The following is a 24,696-nucleotide window of genomic DNA, read 5'->3' as shown; positions in this document are numbered from 1 at the left end:
CCTTCATAACAAGTTGGAACGAGAAAGGTTAAGTGAGCAGGATAGGAATGCAGAGAAAAAAGGAGAGGAAAAACCAGGTCAACTTAATAATGTAATCTTAAATTACGAGGAAACTTCCTGCTGGTTTTCAAATCACGTCAAAAGTAATCAGAACATCCTAGTAGGGGGTTCTTAAAGCATGTCTCAGGCTAACTGTAATAATAACTTAACATATTACACACATTGAATACTTGTGCGAACTACTTATACTAACACTAAATGTTAGGACCACAGTAGATAATTCAGGTCGCAGATGGTTGACTTAGTAACAATCAAATTTTACAACTAAGGTGGCACTATTTATAAAAACAGATTAATTTGTAGTGTTCATATGTTACCTACAGGAGACTGCTGATGAAGGTCAAGGAGCTGGCGAAGGGGACCGGGACAGCGCGCTGACGCACGTCAACCAAGCACCTCCTTCCTCGCCTGGCCCAGCCGCCAAACGCGAAGATCGCACCGTTAAGGATCTCATGCTTGAAGTCATAGAAATGCAGTTAAAGAAGGATCAAGGTTGTTTGACAAATTCCATAATACATACAGTAATTTTTTTTCAATTGTAATTATGGCAGGTCTGAAGGAATTCAGAATTGCGATTAAATCAACCAATTATTTCACTATATTTAATTCAATGCGTTAAATTGGCGCAGGTGCTAGTGTAGCGGCCGGACAGACAGCTGGTGGCGTGGCGCCCACAATCTCTTCTATCTTGAAGTCTGAGCATGGCATGTTCAGGGAGCGTGCTGACAACAAGACAAGACAAGATTCAAGTCTTGCCACCGTGTCAGTGGTGAGCAGTCACCATACCCACCAGACGCAGGATTTCAGTCCGCCTAAGGATGGTTTAGTGGTTGTTCAGGTAAGAAGTAATTGTTTTTAGTCTCCTAAGAAGTATTGCGAATTATTTTTTAGGAATGTTAGGTGCAGCAGTTGCCTGGCGTCCGGACTTGTTCCCCTCGCTGAAGGGTAGCAGTCATCTCAGGCTTTTCTAGCAGTAACGATTAACGGTTCTTTTCAAAAAGTATTTTTAAATAAATAATAGCAATACTATTTAAAATTTTATGTTTATCAGGCTATCAACCTATTATAAATTGTTTCTTTGTCTAATGTGATTTTTTGTTTTCTTGAATCAATATAGAACTATAGTTGCCAAAATTTGAATACAATCAGGTTATTTAAATGTACCTTTAGCTGTAATAGACGACACTAATTAGTTCATTTAAGATAATACTAAAATTCAATTTAAATGAATTAATGTTAAAATCTTTTGTATGTGTGAACGCAAGGTTTTGTGGCAGGGAATGCCAATGAAATGAAAGAAAATACTGATCTCAAGAACGTAACAAATTTCGTGAGAATGCCAAGTTTATACAATGGTGACTTATCTTAGCCCATTGTCACTTAGTACTTTGCCTTATTAAAAATTATGTACTGTTTAACAGCCCTTTGGTTTTTAGAATACAAAATGTAAATAAAAACTTTGTGCGCAGGTTGGCCAAGGAACCAGAGAATCTGAGGGAGTTACACTTGACCTAAGTATAAAGAAGCCAAGGGAAAGCTTAAGCGCTTCCCAACAAATAACCAAGTCTAACTTGCAACAGTCACATCAGCACAGTTCTTCTAATGTTCACAACTCGTTTAGGTCAAATCAGCAAACATCTGAGCAGTCATTCTTTCATCAGGTAATACATTTTTTTACTTTCTTATTCCTGTCGTGTCTTAGGTAGGTTTGAGTCCAAACGGTTATACAGTATTTGACGATAAAGGTATCAAAAGTTTATTTGAACCAAAATAGTTAAACGATATTTCCATTAGCTGAAATACATAACACAACATCGTACCTGGTTCAGATTTATAACGCCAGTGTAAACCTCTATTTATACGGTGATTATAAAGGTCACCTTGGCTTTTATTTCTCCATTACATAAGAAGAAAAAAAAGTGGTATCTTTGTTTGAAGCAGATGTTATAGGGAAGGCAGGCTGACAACTTTTGTGCAGTATCAGGCAAAATAGTATGTATACTGACTGCATTTAAGACAAGTTATTTAGGCATATTTTTTATTGTTTAACAGCAGGTTCTGCCATCATCATTGACATCCAAACTTTCGCCTGGTGTTATCAACACAACAAATTGTACACCCGTTTCGAAAACAGTCCAACAGAGTGGGTCAATAATTCATGGCACGCCCGTGTCTTCGCCAAATATCTACAGTCAGGCTCGCTACGACCCTCCAGCTCTGCATCACACATCACCACACAAAGAGACCGGCTCAATTACACAAGGTAATAACAACCAATAAGTCGCTTCTGTTAAGAATTTTATTGTTATTTTCATCAAAAGAGGTAACTGAACAATACAGCAGTATGTTATACGCTGCCGTTCAGCAAGCTGCTACCATGTTTCATTGTGTAGTCAGTCAAACAATTCCTGTTTTTTTTTCTTTACATTCTAAATACTTATGTAAGGCGCACTGTGTCAAAATGCTGTACTAGGAAACGGAAGCACTCTCACCATTGCAATGTAATAAATAACCCTAGGAATAATTATTTCACTGCATTAGAATAAAATATATGATGAAAAATACCAGTCACTTCTCCATTGTTATTCAGTTTATCGTGAATTCTCGCTGTAAATATGGTTTTATTTAACATTTAGCCAGATTTTTGGGAAGTATACTTAATAAAAATTAGAAAACTAAACAGTTTTGGAATTGTGCTTGATGAAAATATTTATAAATTTAGTGATGATCTACCGACTGTCTGTTATGTAATCCTTTAGGGGTTGGGCAAGAAGCTACATCACCATTTCCAGACGGTTTTGTAACTGTTTCCCAGATAGTTTAGAAAATTCCTAGCTAACGTAACCATTCTACAATAACTACAGAAATATTTTACAGGATTTATATATATAAGTAGGACTTGTAAGTGACGGAGTTAATATTGAAAATCTGTCACAGTTTGTAAATAACAAACGATCAGTCTTATTTGGCTGTGACTTCTTTGAAAAATAGCAATTATGTCTGTATTGCAATTATCTATCTACTTTATTTTGAAATTTACATATATCCGAAGATTACATACAATTAAATTGGTAAATATGATCATAAAAAATATTATTATAAAACAATTGTTTTGGTTAAAATGAATAAAAAAAAAGCTATTTCAGCTTTAGTAGGACGTACAAATAAAGCTGACACATGTATAAAGTAATGTTTAGATTCATGTACTTTTTCTGATACTTGCAGGAACACCTGTACATCAGCGCAACACATTGTATGCCAATACAGAGTACTACAACAAGAGAAGCGGCGCCCATGCGCCCGCAGGTGCTTTCTACCCACCCAACCGCCCTGCAGCCTACAGCGTGGAGCAGCGCCAGATTATTATGAACGACTACATAACATCTCAGCAAATGCATGGTGGCAGCGGGAGCGGAACCAGTCAGAGAGCCAGTGGGCGGACCAGCTCCAGCGGCGGCTCTAGTGCTTCGGACAAAGTATTCTCGGCGTACAGTGGTGGTCGGCAGGGGGTCATCCAACGACACACCGCACAGAGACCTCCCAGTCCTGTAACGCAAGTGTCTGGGTCAGTGAGCCCTAATATACATATGTGAACATTCTGTAGCCAAATGCAGTATTGCTAATTTGGTGAACTTACTGCAGAGTACCAAAGTTTATTTGTGATTGATTGAAGTAAATTCTTCTGGACATTTCCTGTTGCCAAATTCGCCTTTTGAATTGAAGAAACCTTTACATTTCTTTAAAATCGTAAATTTTTATGAAATAGTGTTTTAAGAGTCACTTTGTCATCTTTGTTCAAAATATCAATATTAACTAGAAATATTAACGACTTAGATTGACTAGTACTGCAGAGTACCAAAGTTTATTTGTGATTGATTGAAGTAAATTCTTCTGGACATTTCCTGTTGCCAAATTCGCCTTTTGAATTGAAGAAACCTTTACATTTCTTTAAAATCGTAAATTTTTATGAAATAGTGTTTTAAGAGTCACTTTGTCATCTTTGTTCAAAATATCAATATTAACTAGAAATATTAGAAATTCTATATTGATACATATATGGAAAGTGGTACGGAAATTCTTTAATTATTATAACTGATGAACATTAATAATTGTTGTTGGGTGGATCTGCAGTATTAACCTATGTCAGTGATTTCAACCACTATAGCATATTAGTAATTTTCACAGATTGAATCATTATATTTTATAGAGAAATTTGATTTCCACTTCTACGTTAAAAAGGGGTAATTAATTAAAAGGTACAGAGATCAAGTACTGAAATAATGTAAGAGTTTTTTGGGTGGTAACGTTCAACAACTAAAACACTTTGTCCCATAATAAATTGATGATATGGATTCAAGTTATTTAATACTTAAAGGAAATTATATATCTTATTACTTTCCATTTGGAGTTTATACCGAAAAGACATTCTCTGGTCTCAGTGGGGGGGGGGACGTATTTTACAAATGGTTTTCTCTCTGCCTTCTTTGAAACGTCGCGATATTAAGTTATTGCAACTTTTTTATTCGTCAAATAAAAAATAGTTCATTAATTTATATAGATTAATAGATTACTGCTCAAGTGATCTCTTCATTAGTTGTTGATACAATTTTTATTGTTATTATTAAAACGTATATATAAGAAAGAGAAATAAAGGAAGAGAGAGGCAGAGTTTTTAAGATACTTAACCGTGGATACTGAAAGGCGATTTAAGGAGTGGGAGTTGAGTAAAATTGATTAATGGATTATATTTGCATGTTGCAGATATCCTCCAGGACACGAAGCATTCTCATCACTTGTGGACGTGGCTGTTCGACAACCCAGCCTACCAGTGCCGCCACAAGTTTCCATTCAGGAAGACAAACGAAGAATGCACGAAGGTCTGGGAGATCGCTTTCCCCGGGACACTACTCATGACAGGTGGCTAAACTGTATTTTTTAAAAATTTATTTATTTATTTTGTAAACGTAAAAACTACTTTTATGGTTTTTAATGAACAATATAGCAAACGTGGTTTGCTCACTTTCTGTCGTTTTTATGGTGTTCATATTCCTAATTAGCTGGTTATGTGATATTGAAGTTCACGAGGGTGGGTGCAAGCAAAACTCATGAGTAGTAAGTCTACACTTACTTTGTCTATACACAAAAGTTTCAAGAAAGTTTCTGCTCGATTGGGTTCAGAAAATATTCCGGAAAACTGAAAACAAAAAGCAGGAAATTCGCATTTCGTTATTACATTTTCATAGAATATATATCTTAATATAAAATTTACAATACAACTTATACTATACATATATTGTTTTTCTATTTATTGTTATATATAGCTTTTATATACATAGGAATGGGTGATGGTGTAGTGATCATGAAGTGGGAGATCCCCAGATCAAATTTCACGAGTTTACTTGTTCCACTTTTTATTTGTTAGAAAACAATTGTGCTTCTGCCCCGTATGGATTTCTGTGGGAGAGTTTTTATTAGTGATTTTTTTATCACAAATCTTAAGTTTTTGTAAGAAAAACATGTTTGAAGGTACGCTCATTAGGTGTTTAGGCCGCCCTTTTTGCACTATCTGTTCAAACAGATTGTTTGTAAAGTTGTTTTGTGGAGTGAAAAATCTATTTATTAAGTTGAACTTATCGCTAGCAATTAAAATACTTGGTGTCCATCCAAAAATTTGAAGCCCAGCAACAACTATAGTCAGCAGAATGAAATTTAAATCCTAGATCAAGAAGATGATTTTTACACGTGGTTACGGTTTTCTGATAAATAACTTAGTACTTTTGTACAATACATTTCCTATTTTGTCAGTAAATAATACTCTGTTCTGTATGTTAGAATTTATGCTTAAAAGTATCACTTTTATTTATATATTTTTTTTAGATACGTTAGTAGAGAAACAACAGAAGCGCGTTACATCAAGGATAAGTCTTTACCACAACTGTCTCAAAGCCGGTCGGAACATCAGACACAGCAGTCATTAATGCAGTTACGTGATCAGATGCATGGATCTCGTGACAGTTATTCACACCATATTGAACATCAGGCTCAGATGCAGCAGATCCGTGACCGAGAAGCAGTTGTTACTCAGCAACAACAGCAACAGCAGCAGCAACAACAACATCAACAACAACAACAACAACAACAACAGCAGCAACAACAAAAACTGCGCGATCATCACTTGCATGTACAACACCAACAAGCTGTGGCTGTGCAGCAAGCCGCGCAGCAAAGACAGATTGCATCTTTCCCTCAAAGAATACTACACGAAGGCCATCATTCGATGGAACAAAGGATGATGTCCGCTACTACTTTCCGAGAGCAACCTGTCACCATACACCAACAAGCGCATACCATCCGACATACTGGGCCGGATCAGTGGTTAGTTTTATTCTTACCTTCTTACCCTTTATAGTTGCCTCGGCATATTTCAACTTATTTCAACAATACTTATTGCTTTAGTACCTATTAATCTGTAGATGAAGTTGTGGTGGTAGATAACTAAAAAATTAGTAACTAAAAAATAAATTAATAAAAATAGAAGTAAAATATATTTTCATTAAAAATCTGTTAATTTTTCACAGCGCATCCTTAATTTCTAATTTCAGTCTCTACTTATATTTTTGTTTCACTAATATATTTTTCTAGTGACATATTGTATTTAATTTTGGCTTCTAACTTGTCATACAAACTGGTTAAAATTAATCATATTTAAAGAATTACGCCTCAAAAGAATTGATTAAATTCTCAGCGTAGAAAAATGATTTTCCCACATTGCATTCAGGGATCTTCAATGTTTTATTCGTTCTTACACTCGATAAAATGTAAAACTAAATTCAGCCCACAAGATCATTCTTCAATGAAGCAATATGATCATATCGCCATTTTCTGTCATACAGTGTTTCATTCTACTCCACTCCATCCCGCATTAGTTGTGTTTCCTCTGTGTAGGTGTCTCTTTAGTATAATGCGCACTTAAATATTCAATTATATTAAATGCATTGCTAGAACTATGCAGACCCAACCCAGGTCAAATTTTACAAAAAAGCAGCAGCTTTCATCCCACCCACCTTGTTAGATATCGGTATTCTTTTATTAGTTTTTATTTTAAAGAAAATTGTTTCACAACATATAAAAGACGGCGAGAGAACTGGTGTCATCAGTGTTATATATGTGGTCGTGTTTTATTTGGTTTGCTTAGCGGAGAGTCTGTGGGCCGAGCGTGTGTGAGAGGCAGTGAAAGTTCAACTTTGACAGCGGCCAGTTTGATAGACGCCATTATCACACACCAGATCAACCAGAGTTCTGAGAGTCAGACGAGTAATGTGCAGTCTGGCGCGGCCAGCAGTACGCCCCAAGCGCAGACGAGGCCTGGCGATCGCCTCTTTCAGGTTTGCTAGTTTTAAAGTGATTGAAAAAAATCTACCTCTTGCTGGTGCTACTTTCTTACCCAAAACCACTTGTAACTACACTTATAACACATACCAGACAAACAGAGATAATTCTATTATGGAAACTAATTAGGGAGGTTTATGAGAATGATGAATGACAAGCGATCATCTCTACACAGATGAATAATAGCTTTGTCCCACTTATGCAGGAAGACTATCACAAAAATTTGTGTTTTTTTATGAAATCGGATAACTAGCTGCTTTCTCTGCTCAGTGACTTCAAAATATACATTTTTGTAGTTACAGTTGGCCACATGGAAGAAAGTAGTGGTGAGTTGTTCCAATATTAAAGTATTAATATTCTTTTCTGTTCAATTTAATTAGGGTTTCCATCGCGAGTGTACGGAGTCAAATGGTAAATTATCGCCTATAAAGTTGAGTAAAAATATGGAAAGTAAAGTGACCCATGCGTCGCAAGGAGGTGGAACGCCGGTCATATCGCAGGATCACGTGGACGTGTTCAACTCGAGAGCGCTCTACCAAGGATATGACCAAGCACAAACCTGGAAGTTGCGAAGAGCTTTACAGACAAAAGAAGAGTATGCTACATTATCAGAATCGCCTGTACCTCTATCGCCGCTTGATTATGTAAAAAACAGGATTGCAGAGGTAATAACTAGTATTTATTTTACAGCATATTGCTTCGCGAGCTGTTAATCAAATTTGAATAAACGTACCAAATCAAAGCTTCTTATGCTTTAGGTCTACTCACTGACTTGGTGTATTGATATCTTCTCCAGTTTTGGGTCATGTCCCTAAACCGCCCCATCCCCAATCGAGAAGAGTTTTGCTATACCTGGCCCCCGCTGTCAAACCAGGGTGTTGTTGTAGGGACTAATACGGCCAAGCGGTCATTGAGTGGTAGAGTTTCGCCTTCCCAGCTTTACAGCTAGAAAGGAAAGAGAAGTATCACCGAGATTTGACCTCAGACTCCATCCCGCTTTCGCAGAATTCTTCTCCTTGCCTGAATGCCTATACATCTGACCTATATCACTTTCGGACAAGTTACCTACTTGTGAATTGACCCCGCCTCAACGCCGTTACTGCTCGAAGGGTTAAATGCAATGCTAAAATTCCGAGTTTAAAAAGGAATTCCTCTTTACCTCTTAATGGATTTTTCCATTAATCTTAGAGGCACAAAAGCTGAGTCAGGAATATTTCTTTATTATTATAGAGGCAGCTTGTATCTCAATGGTTTTTGAATATAAATAAGATATATTGTTTTGTAACCGATTTTTTTTTTTTTTTTTTTACGGAAAATTAACCGAAAATTAATTTAAATGTTGTTATTTATTTATTTTTTTCATTAAAGTCAGCTTATCTTGTAAACAATAAGCCATTCTTATTGTGTTATTAAACTGTTGTATATATTTTTTCATTAATAATATTACAGTTATCTATCAGTCAACTATAAAATAAAAAAACACTTACATAGTATTATTTAGGATAAATTACAGTTAGAGCAAATGGATATTAGTTAAGTATTAGAAGTTAGAAACTAAGGTAGTGTATGTTGCAGGTAATGCGCACCTCAGAAGAGGATAGCGGTGCCAGCAAGCCGGCAGACAAGGATGCCAGTCCGGCGGAGGAGGGTGTGGCGCCAGCGCAGAGCTTCCTAGCACCGGCCACCCATTATGCGTACCCGTACTCGGCGTTGTCGTTAGGAGCCGGTCCACCGCCTCATCAGCAGCCCGTTTCGTTGCCTATCGCCAAGACCACCGAGTCTATCCCGGAGCCGGCGCCGCTCCTCTCCGCCCAGTATGAACCCTTATCCGATGAGGATTAGCCATTAAACAGTAAATTGAGTTTGCTAAAACATAAATGGATATTTAAAAACAGATGACAGAATAAATACTATTTTGTTTTATTTGTATTCTTATTTTGTCAAAATGTGTAAATAAGGTTTAAAGAGAAGTTGACGCTTATATACATTGTTTAAACGAAGGCTGAGCCGAGCTCACAGTCTACTCTAAATATGTCATTTGTTTTTCTTTTTAAGAATCGGGCTCTTGAGGTTGCAGTGTTAATGGCAGATCCAATTAATTTAATTAGCACGGATACTTCATACAATTTTTTTTTGTACTAATGTACAACTTATGTTATTAAAGTACAAGTGGGTATTTTCATGTGGATGCTAGCGTGTGTTCGTATGTTCTTGATGATATCAAAATAAGTAATTGTATCCGATCGCACATTTATTCCTAAATGCTTCTTTATCCAATAATATGACAGACTGGACATTGTCGCCGTACCAGTAATTAGAATGATATAATTCTCAACAAGACCAAGGCAGTTGTTTCTTAACCTGAGTAGACGGATATCAAAAACCTTTCTTACTCTCAACGTTTTAAGTTGGATTCTTTTCTGAGTCTTTATCAGATAAAGGATTGTTTATCTCAGTTAACCTGCCAAATGTGATTCTTTTCCTTGGAGCCCAATGAGATATGCGAGTATATATGACAAATTTCTTAAAGTTCTAGGAGAGCTGATACTGAAGAATACCTTTGCAATTCGTCCGGTACTACATTTCTAATGTAAGCGCGCACACCTGCTTTTAATTGCATCGAATCTATTATTAGATATTTTTATATCTTTAAATTGAGTCAAATTCTCTCCTATCTTTTTTTGAAACACTGAAGTTTGTGGGGGCACTTCTCTGGAATTGTTACTTGGCGTATCTTCTAATTTAGATCTCTTTTTGTTTTTTAGAGTTTCAATTCATGGACATTCGCGCACCGTCTCTGTTTAAAAACTTTTTTTGTAAAATTTTCGAAGAGTACTTAAAAGGTGGCGGTTATATTAAATGGGAGCTCCAATTAAAAATTAGGTTGTTGGTACAACAGTTCTTCGGCAGTAGAATATACATTTATATATATACATATAAAATTATATGTGTATGTGTGGATACGTATTTTATGAGTTATGTATGGACTTATGACTAATAAAACTCGTCCCATGAGAGTTATTTACCAGTAATCAAAGTCATTTTATCAAAGTGATAAAATGTAGATATTAAAGAGACAACTCATTACACAAATACGTATCATCTAGATCGACCAACATGGTGTCTGTATCAGCACTTACCTTAAGCTAAATAATAAATGAGATAACTTTAAAACATTAATGACTGATGCAGTTTGTTAGACAAGTGACAAGACTAATCGTAAGTCACGATTAACATTCCTCGTTTATTCTTAATCATTATTGTTCAGTCATGTTGACCAACTCTAGCGGCGGTTCTGTTAACTGGCACAAGCAAGAGTTCAAAATTGATTTCATCGCTATTAATTATTAGATATGGCTTCTCAAATTTTGAAGTTTAGTAGATACTTTTAGAGCCGGTGCGATCAATCCATTATTAAGGATAATCCCCAGTTTGTATTTAAGTTGGTGAGTTATTAAGCGTGCGACCACATGCACGCTACTGCCCTCTCTCAGTGGGATCTTCTTTCTACAGACTTGCCGAGGATAATAGCTTTGATTGGAGCATTCTTTAAAAGATCCCTAAAATATCTTCAGTATCTAGGTGACCCTGGCAAGCTTCTGAAAAATGTAATAAAGATTTCTACTTACATGACAAGTTAAACAGAACAGGGAATTAATGAGAGAAATTAAGTACGTAGCCACCTAATTTCAGTGTTTTATTGTGAAAAGCCGTGGCATTTAGATATTGTTTAGTTGAAATTAATAAGGAATATAAAGAAAAGCTTTAAAGAAATTGAAAGAAGTGATTTTTATTGTTTGCTACATAAATTTCGAGGGCGTTCGCTCTCCCCAAACAAAAGTTAAACAAAAATAAATTAAATGAATATATATATATATATATATATATATTGATAAATTTTCTTTGCATTATTTGAAAGCAGTCAAATTATGTAACAATACAAAATAAGAAAAGAAAGAAACCATTGTGATTGTAATTGAATCACAAAAAAAAAAAAAAAAAAAATCGGTTCTAGCCCAGTGATGATTTATTCAAAAGAAAGTAATATTTATATTTAAAAAAAATTGAATTAAAATACAAAATAAATAAATTAATTGTACAAAACTGTATAAAATAGTTGCGTCTGCTATTTTTAAAATACAATGCAGAAGGTATGGAATTACAACAAATGTTTTAATATATATTGTAACTGCTTGTAATTTACAATAAAATTAAATAACAAAAAATAAAAAAAAATAGATATGAGCAATTTATTTACTTTATTATTAAAAATAGATACTTTTCTTTAATTTTTGCCTAAATCTGAAATTTATAAAATAAATATTTTAAAGTGCATTTTGTAAATATAAATATATAAGTGAAATAAACACAACAAATTTTTATTTACTTCATGTAAAGTATATATTTGTGATGTATAAGAGATTAAAAAAAAAAGTCAAATTGTTGACTATTTTTCTTGTAACTGGAGCATATGAGCTTACCCAAGCCTCGAAATTTCGTGACTTTGTTATACTAAGCTGACGAATGTTAAAAATTGCACGGGTAATTAATCACTCAATGGTCAGCCATTAAACCTCTCAACAAACAACATACCCATCCCCAGTTCTAGCGCTTCTGTTTACACCTTGTTGAAATGTAGCCACATTACAACTCTGGTTTACTTCTATCTATATAGCCGTTTTTTTAAACTGACTCTCTTCCTTGTGATGAAAAGTTGATATGCTGTTGTGATATTGAGGCAGGTAAATAGGTGGTGTAATCACCCTAGTGATTCAAAAAAACACTTGTACGCTCATTCGATGTTCATCTACAATCCTCACACCGCTGATAGATTGATTGATTGATTACTAATGCTTATTTTTAGATGGCGGAACAGTAATTGTTCGGATATTAGAGAAATGTTTCAAGTTCGCAGAATATAAAACTTGTATTATTTACAGAAAACCGACAAGATTCCTATATCTTATCACGCTACCATCCAACCATTTTAAGCGTCGCCTATCTAAATCCGTATAGTTTTGCCTCTGTTAATCTCTAAACAAACATAAACCTCAATAATTCATTTTTAATTTGAATTTTCTCGTTCACAATCATTCATCTTTCCAATTCCCTCTATCACACCACTGTCCCTTAATGATTAAATTTGCTACAACTGGTTCTAAGTTATTTGCACCACACTACTTTTTCAATCATAGAAGTAAAAAATTTGTATTTTTATTTATATTATTATTTGGCTATGATCTTTTTGTAATGTTTTCACCAAATAAGTCTGTTTTATAATTATTATTCTCTATAATTTTAAATTTTATATATGCATAATAAAAATTGTTATAAATATCCAGAAGATCCGGATGAAGACACCAATGGTATCGGTACCCGAAACATCGAATGTCACTACAGTTTTTCACTTGAAATTGCCAAACACTTTTCGGTATAATTTAAGGCTGTCTTGACGAGGTTACAAACCAGTTAAAACAGTTGGTTTATATGTTTACATGTAAAATTATATGGTTATGTAGTTTTCAGATGCATGAATCAACCTCACACCAACAAGGGGATAGTTTTAAGCTTCTAACAGCTTTCTGCAATTGATTTTTGAAGCTCACTTCACAGATACTTATTTCAAATAGAACTCATAGTAATATAAGAAAGTTCATTTTGTGACAGTACAACTTATTATTTAGCAAGATAATGTACTTTTTCAACTACTTACCACTTAGATTCGAAGTTGGTGAGAAAGCCTACGCCACCGGAATCACTACTAATCCATTTGACATATTGTAATTTATCGTGATTCATTAGTCAAAAATAAAAGATCTGGAGGGTTTTACACTAAAAATCCGTTCTCTGAAAAAATGAACAACTAAACTTTGAGAATCAGTTAACTTTATCTGGAACCACTTTCTCCAAAAGAGGAACGGAAGGTGGTACTTTTGTGGAGGTACGGTGTTAACTTTCAACACTCACAGAACTTAATCAAAAACTTAAAAGTAGATGGCCACATTTTTTCTTAATAACTTTGTCAATTTCCCCATAAAAAGATGAAATTTTGCAAATGGCGGCACAGACGAAGCGCAAAAACATAAGAGTCGATGATGGCCTTTTTTAATTTGACGCTTTTTAGATTGCATAAGTACTTACATACGGGGTGAACCGGAAAAAATGATGAAAGGAAGTCAAGGATACTTAGATTAACAGGGCAGTAGACACTTACTTTACTAACTAGTCAGAAGCCAAAATAACAATTGAACAATATATTTCTTTCTTAAAATAAAACATAATAAATACATTTTTTTAGTTGTACAAACGTTTTAAATATTATACAAAAATCTCATTATTAACTATTTACTATTAACTATTATACACAAAAATAGGTAAGGGACGTTCATTGAATAGCTTGCAAGTTTTTTGTATTTAAAATATACACTAGCACACATAGAGTTTGAGTATCCTAGATTTGATGTTGCCGCGCTAGCTTTATCCATCATGTCAAATAACTTAAAACAACCTCTGACGTTTTCTCGGGTACATGCACGTCCACTCAATTTCTGTACGGCAGGTGAAGAAGTCATATTGAATACGGTTGATTGCAGAGCGCACACTAAGCAGATGGTCTGTGCAGAATTATACTATCCAGCTGCGGCTGCTTCATTAAGTCGTCAGGCCCATCTAACACATATTCAGTGCAAGCGCAACACAGATTGCCTTCAGTCTGGCCAATCTACCAACTTGTTTAACCAGCTAACGAGAATGAAGTTAATTCTTACTTTCAAAGGATTTGTTCTAAATTAAAATAACCAGAGAAGCGTGTTAGCGGCAATCGGCAAGAAAATCAACCAAACTGCCACAGCGTTTGAAACTATGAGTGCCTTTTAATTACATGAGGCTGTTGCATTGCTTGCCTTCAGCTGAAGATGAGCGTGTGAGGCATAAATAAAAGAACCCTGTTTTAAAAAACTAGGACACGTAAGTCCAAATTTAGTGAATAATACATGTTTTCATTAGCTGCGAATTGTGAGTTCATTCCTTTTAGAATAATATCATAACATTGTTCTGAATTGATTTTTTTTTTTTTTTTTAATTTCACTATTCAATCCATACATCGATTTTACTCATTCGTTTGATCTGCAATAAATAAAATAAACAAAATAAAATACAATAATCTGTATCTCAACATCTGCAAATTGTACGAATTTAAGATGAACATAATTTCGTACCATCAAGATAAATAAAAGTTTATAAGGAATTTATTTAAATAATTATCCACTTTATTATTTTAAATTTTAATCCTCGGAAAGCAGTAAGGAACAAACAATTATTTAAAGGAAAAATGCACAATTATATGCATAAGGCAGTTTTTTTGTTTTTTTTTTCATCAACTCTCCAACAATAACTAATAAATAGTTCATCTATTTTTGCAAAGCAGAAAGAAAAAGGAGGGAGACAAAAATATGCAATATGTACAATTAATTATAAAACTATAAATAATAACTAATACTATACTAAAGGACCCTCCTTCCTAGAATTTTCGGGGGAATCAGCACTAAAATCCTAAACCCTATGCTATCCCAAATGTTCCCCATGCAGACAATAAATTAATACAAACTTATCAGTCTTTCCGCCAAATATAACCATCTACTTCCCATTCTCCACGTTAAAGCCACTAAGGCAACATGCTGGAGGCTTCAAATACAGTAACTAAAGAAGAGTGTCGCTATCAAGGCAAGTTACATTGTAACCTATTGCTACCCACACAGATATGAACGGATATGGACGGCAATCAAAACTAAGAGCAACAATACCCACATCGTTAACATTACTTACCGGCCTTTTCCAGTAACTAAACGTAGTTTAAAGCATTAAGCTTTAATAACTTTTCAGTTTTTTGCAACATTGCAGAAATAGGGAATTAAATCTTTTGACTAGTACTTACTGTACCTGCAAGATATAGTTTCTTTACAGTTGATTATAAAATAATTAACAGGAAATCGTTCTTTTCACTCAGATATAACAGTTGAAATAGGAAAAAAGAAATAAATAACATAAAATCTAGCAACCACATGCACATAAAATGTTAAAATATACTCACTGTTAACAATAATAATACTAATTGTTATTTACTGTTTGTTAATGCGATTAAATTAAGATTGTTTGCAAGACATGTTGTTAATGCGGCAATCAACCACCACTTTGTTTAAACCCTCATATCCTGGGTTTAAGAAACTTTTAACACCTACACAATCAATTTAAACAAAAAATTATAAACGAGCATTCGTTAAAACATAAAAACTGTTTAAAACACAGTAAGAAAGAAAAACTAGCAAAAGTTGTGTCGGTAGCCTATTAACTGATGGAATAAATTTTAACCCCTTTGTTTTATAAAAATAAACATCTAAAGAATGATACATTTCTTTAATATTTAATTACACTGGCAACGTTCAGATTGCAATCGCAGTAAATAATGCTAACTGCTTGTCTCTAAACTTAAAAGTGTTCATCAAGACTCAAACTCTACACAGATTGCAATATGAATTTTAAAAAATTATAATATAGTATAACAATTCTAAAATCTAGCAAAACATTACTTGTATCAGATTCACAACTAGCCAACGCTAACTTGAAAGGTTGTACCGACGATCAACGAAAAAATCGCGGAAAAAAGTTATAAATTAACTTAAAAAAAAAAGAAGAAGAAGCTAATTAGGCACCTTAGGTAATCAGGCAAAAAATTTTAAGTACCTCAAACCTTAAATGCTCTCTAGGTTTTTTTTTTAAGACCAGCTGAAGATTCTTTTTTAGATCATATCCTCAAAAAACCTCCATAGAGTCCCAAACTTAATTTTATTTTCGCAATTTACATTTATCGTGAGGTTTAGATCTATAGCCGGTCTTCTTCAAACCTTGTTTTATTTAAGGCATGATTGGTATTGTTTTTTAAAGAACATAACAAAAACAACTTTTAAGCAGTTTTTATTTTTCACCATGTGCTCTGTCAAGTACTTTCTATGTATTTTTTTTTTTTACAATTTTTTAATTTAGGTTGAGACATGAAATTTCTTGCAAATAGTAGATTGGTGCCAACTTGGAAATCAACTTTGAGACTGTATGGAGAGTAGATTTTCATGATATAATCTAAGAAAGAAACTATATGCCATTAAATGATATAACAGGAAATATTTATATCAGCTATTAATGGCAACACCTATCTTGTACACATCACCACATGCAAGAGAACAAAATCTGTTTCGAACACTTTTTTACTATTGTAATTTACGAAATGAAATTTTTCTTTGAAACAAAAAATTATTATAAATTATAATAAATTAAAAAGGTTATTGATGTTTACTAGTGATTATTTAACTGATGACACATTTTCAAATAGGGAATGGCTTTATTGATTGGTTATCAAATACAATCTTTCTTAGGATCTTTTTTGCCCATTTTCATTTAAAATTATCGCATTGGAGATAAATTTGTATATATACTAAAGTATAATCAGAAATTATAAACTGATTTAATATAGTGCAGAAATGGATAGTGAAATAGAGGAATCATTTGAAGTAATGCCACCACAAAAAGCGCAAACCAAGTACATTCACCTTTTCATATTTTTACACGCCTTCGTATATCCAGCTATCAATGCTGCTTTACTCTTTTGTAATAAATATTTGTTGTGTAACTAAAAATACATTTGCAGTGAAGAGAGTGTTTGAAGAAATAGATGCTTTGGTAAAATCACAACTGCTTTACTTTTTTTTTTTAGAGAGAGAAAGCCTAATATTATTATTCTTGCTTATAACTAAGCTTGTCCGGTCACTTTCAAACTGATGTCACAATTGAGTGGTTTGTGGGAAGAACATAATCTGCCGAAACGCATTCTCTTAACTTACTACCACAAAATTCAGTTATTATATGAAGTGTTCATTACATTTTTTATTAAAATACAAAAAGGTGAAGTCAGACCTGGTATAAAGTTTTCTGTAATTCATGAAAGTTTTTCGTTCTAAATCTTAAACATTACAATGATATCCAAAAGTTTAAGAGAAGAAATATGACAATTTTTTAGTTAAGGAAGTGCACTGTGCAAAATTGAATCAAGGTATGAATGAAACCACATACGCCCACAGTGCAACCCGGAATTTAATATATTGAGAGATAAAAAAAATTCACTTGGAAAGTAAATTTTATACTTACAAAAGAAATCTTGATACAATAAATTAGCATATTTATTGATACTCTACTGTTAATTAACTTGGGAAGAACTGTGTGTGAAATAAATTAATTAAACCACTTGCAATTAGATGAATTTCTTTTTATTGAATGAAAAGCTCAATATTTTGGGGTCAAAAGTTTGCCTTAAAATATAAAAATATCTGAAACTAATTTAAAAAATTAAATCAAATAAAATACACTAGGACTTACAAATTTTCGGAATATTTGGTACAGTAATCCAAAAAATGTATTCGAGCACAAAAACAGCATACAAATGCAAAATACGCCATTCCAGGGCAACTAGTAACCATCAGCAATGCATCATACTAATCACAGCTTCCACTTTAATTTAAAGAAGATATATCTGCAGTGAACACAAACATGCAGGAAACAGAATATTAGAAGGTGCTGTTGCTTTACACGATTTGAGATGCTTGTGAGTGGTTAGGCCACGAGCCCACTATACTGAAGTGAACAAGCGCCCTGAAACACTTTTGAAAAGAAATTCAGCATTTTTTTGGAGTGTTGTTTAAGCATTCATAGAGAGTGGACATACATTTTAAGTTCCTGCATCGATTGTTATTTTTTGAAGGTTAAAGAACGAAGGATATTTATGATAAACTTTATTATACTAACTGCAGTTTATTTAATTTGTTCTAAAGGTAGGTGTATTTGTATTTTGTGATTTTTCAATCGAGTAGCTTGAAAGATACTAAAATTAAAAATCTGATTAATTTTGTATAATTTTATTTAAGGTGCCAAGTAAACTACGAGACGAGTTGGAGTCAGGACGACTCCAGAAAGGTAAGGAACGCAAGCAAATACTGCCTCATAATACTGTTTCACTCCATATTCAGACTACTGAATATTTTATAAACACAACAAGTAATGAATTAATAGTAATAATACCAAAATAGATTAAAATAACAAGCAATAACAATAAAAGTAGTAACAACGATACGAGCAGAGCACACCATGGTAGAATAGAGAGACTGCAGACTGAAGGGTCTAATTAGAAAAAAATACATAACATTTGGGGTAAGGCCGCTAGAACTAGTTCCTGCAACAAATTGTGCGTTTCGCGTAATTTCTCGGGACCCCCTCCAAGTTGCGTAGTTTTGTGTCGTATTTACTACGGACGCACGCACTGTATATTCAACTGTTACAATGATAAAACGTACTTTTTCAAAAAGTGAACACACTGAAATGTAACAAGGTTAAATATCCCTGATTTGATGGTAACGACTAGCAAATCTTAATTTAAATTAAAATTAAACCACACTACTAAAATAATTTTTTCTGGAAAATTTTTACAGTAGTTAATGGACTGTATAGGAATGCGAAATTAAAAGAAAATGTTGATGCTCTTCTCTTTTCCAAGTATCACTTTTTAAACACATTTTAGCTAGATTCATTGAACCTACTTACTATAATGGAACATCTAATTTACGGTTTCTGGGCTTTTTTGTTTTTGAGACACATTTGTTCACACACAAACGCCCACACATTCAAGTATTCACGACATCTGCTAAAAACATTGTTGGGGGACTAAAAAGAGGTAGTTGCGATGAAAAAGAGTCGAACGACTGAGTGAATATCCAGTTAATCAGATAAGCAGTGAACTTTTTTTTATTAGGTACAACGATGTACTGCGACTTTCAAGATCTAAATAAACATAATACTTCCTCTGAAACTTAATGGGTACCAGAAGTGTGCAGAATCTATGTCTGTATCTATGAAACTTACACAAATAGTAATGCTTTCCGTTTACTATATTCTAAACATAAACCGTTGGATTGAAAGTAAACTATAATGATACTTGTGAACATTAAATTAAAATTTAGATTTAATGTTGTACAGAGGGTACAGAATGCAAACGTGAGAGAACTGTAAAACCTTATGGGTTCGCCAAAATAAAGAAACAGTCGCAAAAGAAGAAAATAGTACTCGTTGCATACTTTTCGATGATTGGGAGTTCTTTTCCAGCGACAATTTCTGATGTTGGTCAATCAATATAGAACCCAGTAAATATTTTATAGGCGACTTCATTGTTAGCCCTTCTATTAGGAAGGGAACTTCATATGGATTATCTCCTTGAGGAAGTGTGTCACTGAAAGTCGAAGGTAAGAACAAAAGGATGGATATGTAGTACGCATCACCTCAATCAATGCGTCTTAAATCGTCGATTTATAACCTGAGGAGAAATAAAGACATCTAGATCATAAACATATTAAGTAACTGGGTGAATACTGCAGATTAAACCAGAGGGTACTAAAAGTATTCGGAACGAGTTCAAATATTATGTTTTGTGAATAAGTAATAATAATTACCTAAATAATGAAATATATCGCATGCTCGACGACAATAAGTTTTTAAAACAAAAAAGAAGGGGCTCTAGATGGGCTGAGTGGTTATTTGGTATCATTGATTATTTTTAATAAACGTTCTTTTCTCTTTTACTAAACCACAGTAAAACCACTCTAACCATTAAACCATTCTACTGATAATTACATTATTCGTTCATCATGATTCCTCTTACTCACTAAGCATTAGTCTCTATCACTCCACACAGTTAATCTACGATTGGCAATAATTTATTCATTATAGCAATTAGTAATACACTCCTAAATTTAGCATTATCATTAGTTATTGATCATGTTACTAAATGACTACTGGAAGAAGTAAAGAAAGGAAATGATTTTTGAAAAGATCCGTAGGATGTTCACTTCAAAACATGCGGAGTAACTGGTTTCATTTTGAAACAACCCACAGTATTCGGAACAGATAAAATATGCCTATAAGATGGAATCTTTGTGACACCATGTTTTGAAAATTTTGAAAATTTGAAAAGTGCAAGAAAAAGAAAAATGAGACCAGATAGACGAATATTTCGAGACAAATAGTTGAGTACGTTTTAAGATAGTAGCCTCTTTGGAGTTACCAGCTGAGAACAGCAGGCATCCTCCTTTCTGGTGCTACTATTATGCACGTAATTTTTGCCAGTGTAGAACATATTTGATATGTTCGAATACATTTTTAGGGCCTACTGTTTACACAAATATTTATTCATTTAATAACACCAAAATGTTTAAAAAATATATTCCCAAAGGCCGAACAGTCTGAATGCAAAACCCAACTTAGTAAAATCTAAATTTTGATCCAAAAGGGCAAAAGTATGAACCTGTTTCAATCAAATATATTTATTTTGTGTTATTTTCTGTACGTTATTTTTTCGTTTCCTGGTGCTGTACAGGCTACTAAATAGCAGCTAAAATAATTAGACAAATGTTGCTAGTTGACACAACTTGTAGCTACACAAACTGTCCGACCTTCATGAGAAATAGTTAGTAACACAGAAAAATGAATAAACAATTTACCTTGTTTAATCATTGGCTTCATTTCCATTTCTTGCTCTTGCCTTTTCGACATGTTTAAATAAGTTCCTTGGCCATCACTGTCATTACTCGGTGTGTTTGCGCAGAAATTCGTATAAATTGGACTATTTATTTTATTAAGGTAATCTTCAGTTTCTGGAGTCATTGCATTGAATTTCATGTAAGGGTCATTCAATTCCATATAGTGCTGTAACCAATTTTCAAATATAAATTTTTAAGTATTCGAGATAGGAGCCAAATTAAAATCTTAAAATGGAGGTAAAAATAATCTATTTTAAAGCAAAACAAAAACTGTGGACGTGTCAAAACACAGAAAGCTGTAATCCGTCCCAAGCAATTAGGTACTATAAAAGACATCTCAAAATGTGACAATCACTTGCAAGGATAAGACTCAACTCCATTGGCCCGTGTGGTTCGGCACCTACGAAGGGGAGGAAGTCTAATTTAGCCAAGTTCGGTCACTCCTTTATAGGTGATTTCCAATCAGCCTAGAAAAAATTGTCAAAAAGAGCTCCACGATATTTTAATAATAGCAAAACCAATTTTAAAAGAAGACTTACAATTTCACGGAGTCAACTTTTTTTGAATACTTGACCAAAGCTTAAGGGAACCAGTCGAATTACCCTTTAACCGAAAAGTCATACGTTTGTTTTTCAACGGACGATGTGTTAAAGACTTTTCTGGCTTGACCAACTACGTTCTCAAACTAAAAAACCAACAAATTATCGGCTTCTGTTGCCGAAAATTTTTTGATTAATGTTGTTTTGAACATGTTACCTAAACTTTCCGATTCAAGCTAGATAAAGCTATGCTTTCGAGGTTCTAAAGCCATGAAATCCCGATGTTATAATTTTTCTTACGACTGGATTGTCAAAAGCAATATTTATTGTCAGATATACGTATAAGAGCAGGGTTCACTAGTGCGGACTGTCTGGGAACACTTACTGTGGCGTTTTTTCTCTCAACCTTACTTCAGCCAGTCATATTTTGTCTTTAAAACAAAAAAAATAATAAGCGATAGTCCAGTGAAAATAAATGAAACCCACATTTTTAGTGTGTGAATTTCAATAACATGATAAAATATTTAACTGAAGTCAAAATAAACAAATCTTACCTGAACAACACTTTCTTCCAACATGTTTCCTAAACGATCAGCGCATTCTGTAAAACTTGGTCTTAACATGGGCTGCTCTTTCCAACATTCCAACATTAAATTATATCTTCAAATATTTAAAGTAGGATTAGGGCTCATTCACATAAGATGTGGAGCAAAATCTGCTCCATTTTCCAAAACATAAATCAATAATTAGCTAGTAAGCTTGGAGCGTAAAATCCTACAAACTATGGTGTCCATTATTTCAATAGAAATACATCTTCATAAACAATACAAATGGTACTTCTCCTACTGGTAATGATGAACATAAAATCAAGTTGTCAAAGGCAGAAGTGAATAGGAAGCCAGAGAACTAGATAAAAAAGTAAATTTCTTAAGTTATTTTTATAACTTTTTTAACTAAATTTTAAAGTTCAAGACGAGTATATGACCTATAGAGTTAAAAATAAAAAGATATGTTGAACAAAGATCTTTACGGCCATTACTGGGGTTTTGTAATATGAGGCTACTAACACCAAGGTATGTATGAAAATATTTAGCTCCAATACGTAAAATATAATTTCAATCTTTAAACTTACATATCTTCAGTTGCATAGTCTGGTTTATCCATTCTATACCCTTCTAATAAGCAGTCAAATAACTGTTGGTCAAATTGTTTTCCTAAAAAAAAAAAAAAAAAATAGCAGAAAATAAATGCGCTTTAATAACACAGCCAAAATCTGATTTTCAAAATACTTTAATAGATTGCGAATTGGTGTTGTTTGAAATTGTATTATAATTTTTTAATTTTAGGAGTGCTAACGTCTGAGTTCAGCGGCACCCGGGAAATTAAGGCCTTCAGACGTGTTCTCAAGTAACAGTCTACATCACAAGCTATTACCCGTCAGTTTGCTGTAGTGGCTCGGAGGAAGAGGAAAGCTAAGCGCAGTCAGTAGGAGTCAGGTCTTCTACGGTGAGTTCAGTGGAGTAATGACTTAGCCACTAATTCTCTTCCCTAAGAATTATTGTTCACTAAATAAATTATTATTTGTACTTATCTTATAAGATACCGTCCAACTTATTTCATGCAAACATTATGTAAATCTTAGATTTCACAAAAAGAGATGTTGGCAGCAAGCATTTGGAACCATGTGCGGGAATATGATAAATGTGTATGTAGTGTTTAAAAACATTTTAAATTATAGAAATTGTTCGTATACTTTATTACAAAGAAAAAAAGAACAGCTGATTTCTGAGGCATATCACTATTTTCACTCGTGCATACTTACATTTATTATTGGATCAATAAATGCTACTGCATAAATCCAATTTGTAAGACTTGAAACATAATTTGCTATATTTAGAAACAATGGGCAACAAAGTAACTAAGACAAAGAACTTTCAATAAAGCAAGCTTATTGTATACGTTACTGAATGCAGCAATGAATTTTACTCGAAAAAGCATACAGTAATGATGTATCTTACCAGGATATGGCGTTTTAGCCAAGGAAAATATCTCCCACAGGACGATGCCATAAGCCCAAATATCAGACTGCGTTGAGAACACACGATCCCTTAATGCTTCTATCGACAACCACTTCAGGGGTAGAGGGTCCTTACAGAAAACAAAAAAAAACGCATTTTTTATCAAAGAAAACAATTTTGAAAACAGCCCCAAGCATCTCATTTGGATTGAGCAAAAATAACACGTTTTAAATATTTTTCATTACCTTTCGAAATAAGAAAGTAATGTCATTCTGTAAAAGTACCTATTATATTAAGACTAAACAGATCTTTTTTAAGTAAATATTTAAGCAAATAAAACTCATAATTTTAATTTATTTTTGTTTTATTTCTTTCATTCTGTATTATTATTTAAAATTTTTAATCTTCTCATATCGTACTGCACCTTTTTTTACATATTTCTACCCTCTTTTACCCTACAAACGATTCGCTACTGTCGTTCTGTACTGTACTTCTCTTCGGACTTTCCCATAACGAAGCATTGTCGATACAGAGTCTGGAGCGAGGAAGCACCTGCAGTTTCTGTGGGGTGATAGAGAAACACCAATACACCTCCTAGCTGACTACAATGTCATTATCTAAGAAAAATTTGGACAACTGGAAAGTGCTGAAGATGGATACACCATCACTAGAACTGTCACAGTTTCTGAACTTTCTTCGAAATAGAGGAGTGTACTAAGTTTCACCTAGCACAGTAAGAGAAGCGCAATAGATTTTAAAGATCGCTCTGCATCATCCAAAATAAATAAATGAAGTACTAAATAAATAAATTACATACATTTCCCTTTTTAGTATAATTGTCATCATGATACATGCTTTTGGCAAATCCAAAATCACAGATTTTCACTACGTTTTCATCGGCAAGAAGAATGTTTCTAGTTGCTAGGTCACCATGAAGGACCTGAAACATTATATAAATAAATTTACGCGGGCAAAACAGGCACATAACATTCATGAGTTCATTTTCTTCTGCAAGATGTGATACGATTTCTCAGTCTATCAGGAACCCTGAAATTCTAATGA

At 33.6% G+C, this 24,696-nt stretch overlaps 2 protein-coding genes across 18 annotated transcripts in view; one reads left to right on the top strand and one right to left on the bottom strand.

The window, feature by feature from the left end:
- Smr (nuclear receptor corepressor smrter) overlaps positions 1 to 10,257 on the top strand; it is a 61,869-nt gene extending 51,612 nt beyond the window's left edge. For both annotated transcript variants that reach the window (XM_074137894.1, XM_074137893.1), the window contains exons 19-28: positions 384 to 552; positions 690 to 898; positions 1,530 to 1,721; positions 2,113 to 2,323; positions 3,286 to 3,625; positions 4,822 to 4,977; positions 5,938 to 6,435; positions 7,256 to 7,445; positions 7,830 to 8,114; positions 9,025 to 10,257. In XM_074137894.1, the coding sequence (XP_073993995.1) occupies positions 384 to 552; positions 690 to 898; positions 1,530 to 1,721; positions 2,113 to 2,323; positions 3,286 to 3,625; positions 4,822 to 4,977; positions 5,938 to 6,435; positions 7,256 to 7,445; positions 7,830 to 8,114; positions 9,025 to 9,291 (2,517 nt within the window). In that variant the 3' untranslated portion in view covers positions 9,292 to 10,257. The remainder of the gene's footprint in view (positions 1 to 383; positions 553 to 689; positions 899 to 1,529; positions 1,722 to 2,112; positions 2,324 to 3,285; positions 3,626 to 4,821; positions 4,978 to 5,937; positions 6,436 to 7,255; positions 7,446 to 7,829; positions 8,115 to 9,024) is intronic.
- A 3,431-nt stretch (positions 10,258 to 13,688) lies between these two features.
- Pvr (PDGF- and VEGF-receptor related) overlaps positions 13,689 to 24,696 on the bottom strand; it is a 35,099-nt gene continuing 24,091 nt past the window's right edge. For 2 of the 16 annotated variants that reach the window (XM_074137895.1, XM_074137901.1), the window contains exons 20-26: positions 24,452 to 24,574; positions 23,635 to 23,764; positions 22,749 to 22,830; positions 22,171 to 22,276; positions 21,039 to 21,243; positions 17,644 to 17,711; positions 13,689 to 14,574 (exon numbers count right to left, since the gene is read on the bottom strand). In XM_074137895.1, coding sequence (XP_073993996.1) covers positions 14,536 to 14,574; positions 17,644 to 17,711; positions 21,039 to 21,243; positions 22,171 to 22,276; positions 22,749 to 22,830; positions 23,635 to 23,764; positions 24,452 to 24,574 — 753 coding nt within the window. In that variant the 3' untranslated portion in view covers positions 13,689 to 14,535. Of the gene's footprint in view, positions 14,575 to 15,273; positions 15,388 to 15,538; positions 15,683 to 17,643; positions 17,829 to 17,871; positions 18,026 to 18,090; positions 18,153 to 21,038; positions 21,244 to 22,170; positions 22,332 to 22,748; positions 22,831 to 23,438; positions 23,488 to 23,634; positions 23,765 to 24,451; positions 24,575 to 24,696 lie in introns of those variants that run through there. The other 14 variants (XR_012461397.1, XR_012461396.1, XR_012461395.1 and 11 more) reach the window with 14 other exon arrangements.

Source organism: Rhodnius prolixus, unplaced genomic scaffold (assembly GCF_049639745.1).
Source record: "Rhodnius prolixus isolate KJV_2025 unplaced genomic scaffold, Rpr scaffold_11, whole genome shotgun sequence".
Lineage (NCBI taxonomy): Eukaryota > Metazoa > Arthropoda > Insecta > Hemiptera > Reduviidae > Rhodnius > Rhodnius prolixus.
Note: the sequence above shows the minus strand (reverse complement) of the source record. Positions and strands in the feature narration are given on the sequence as shown.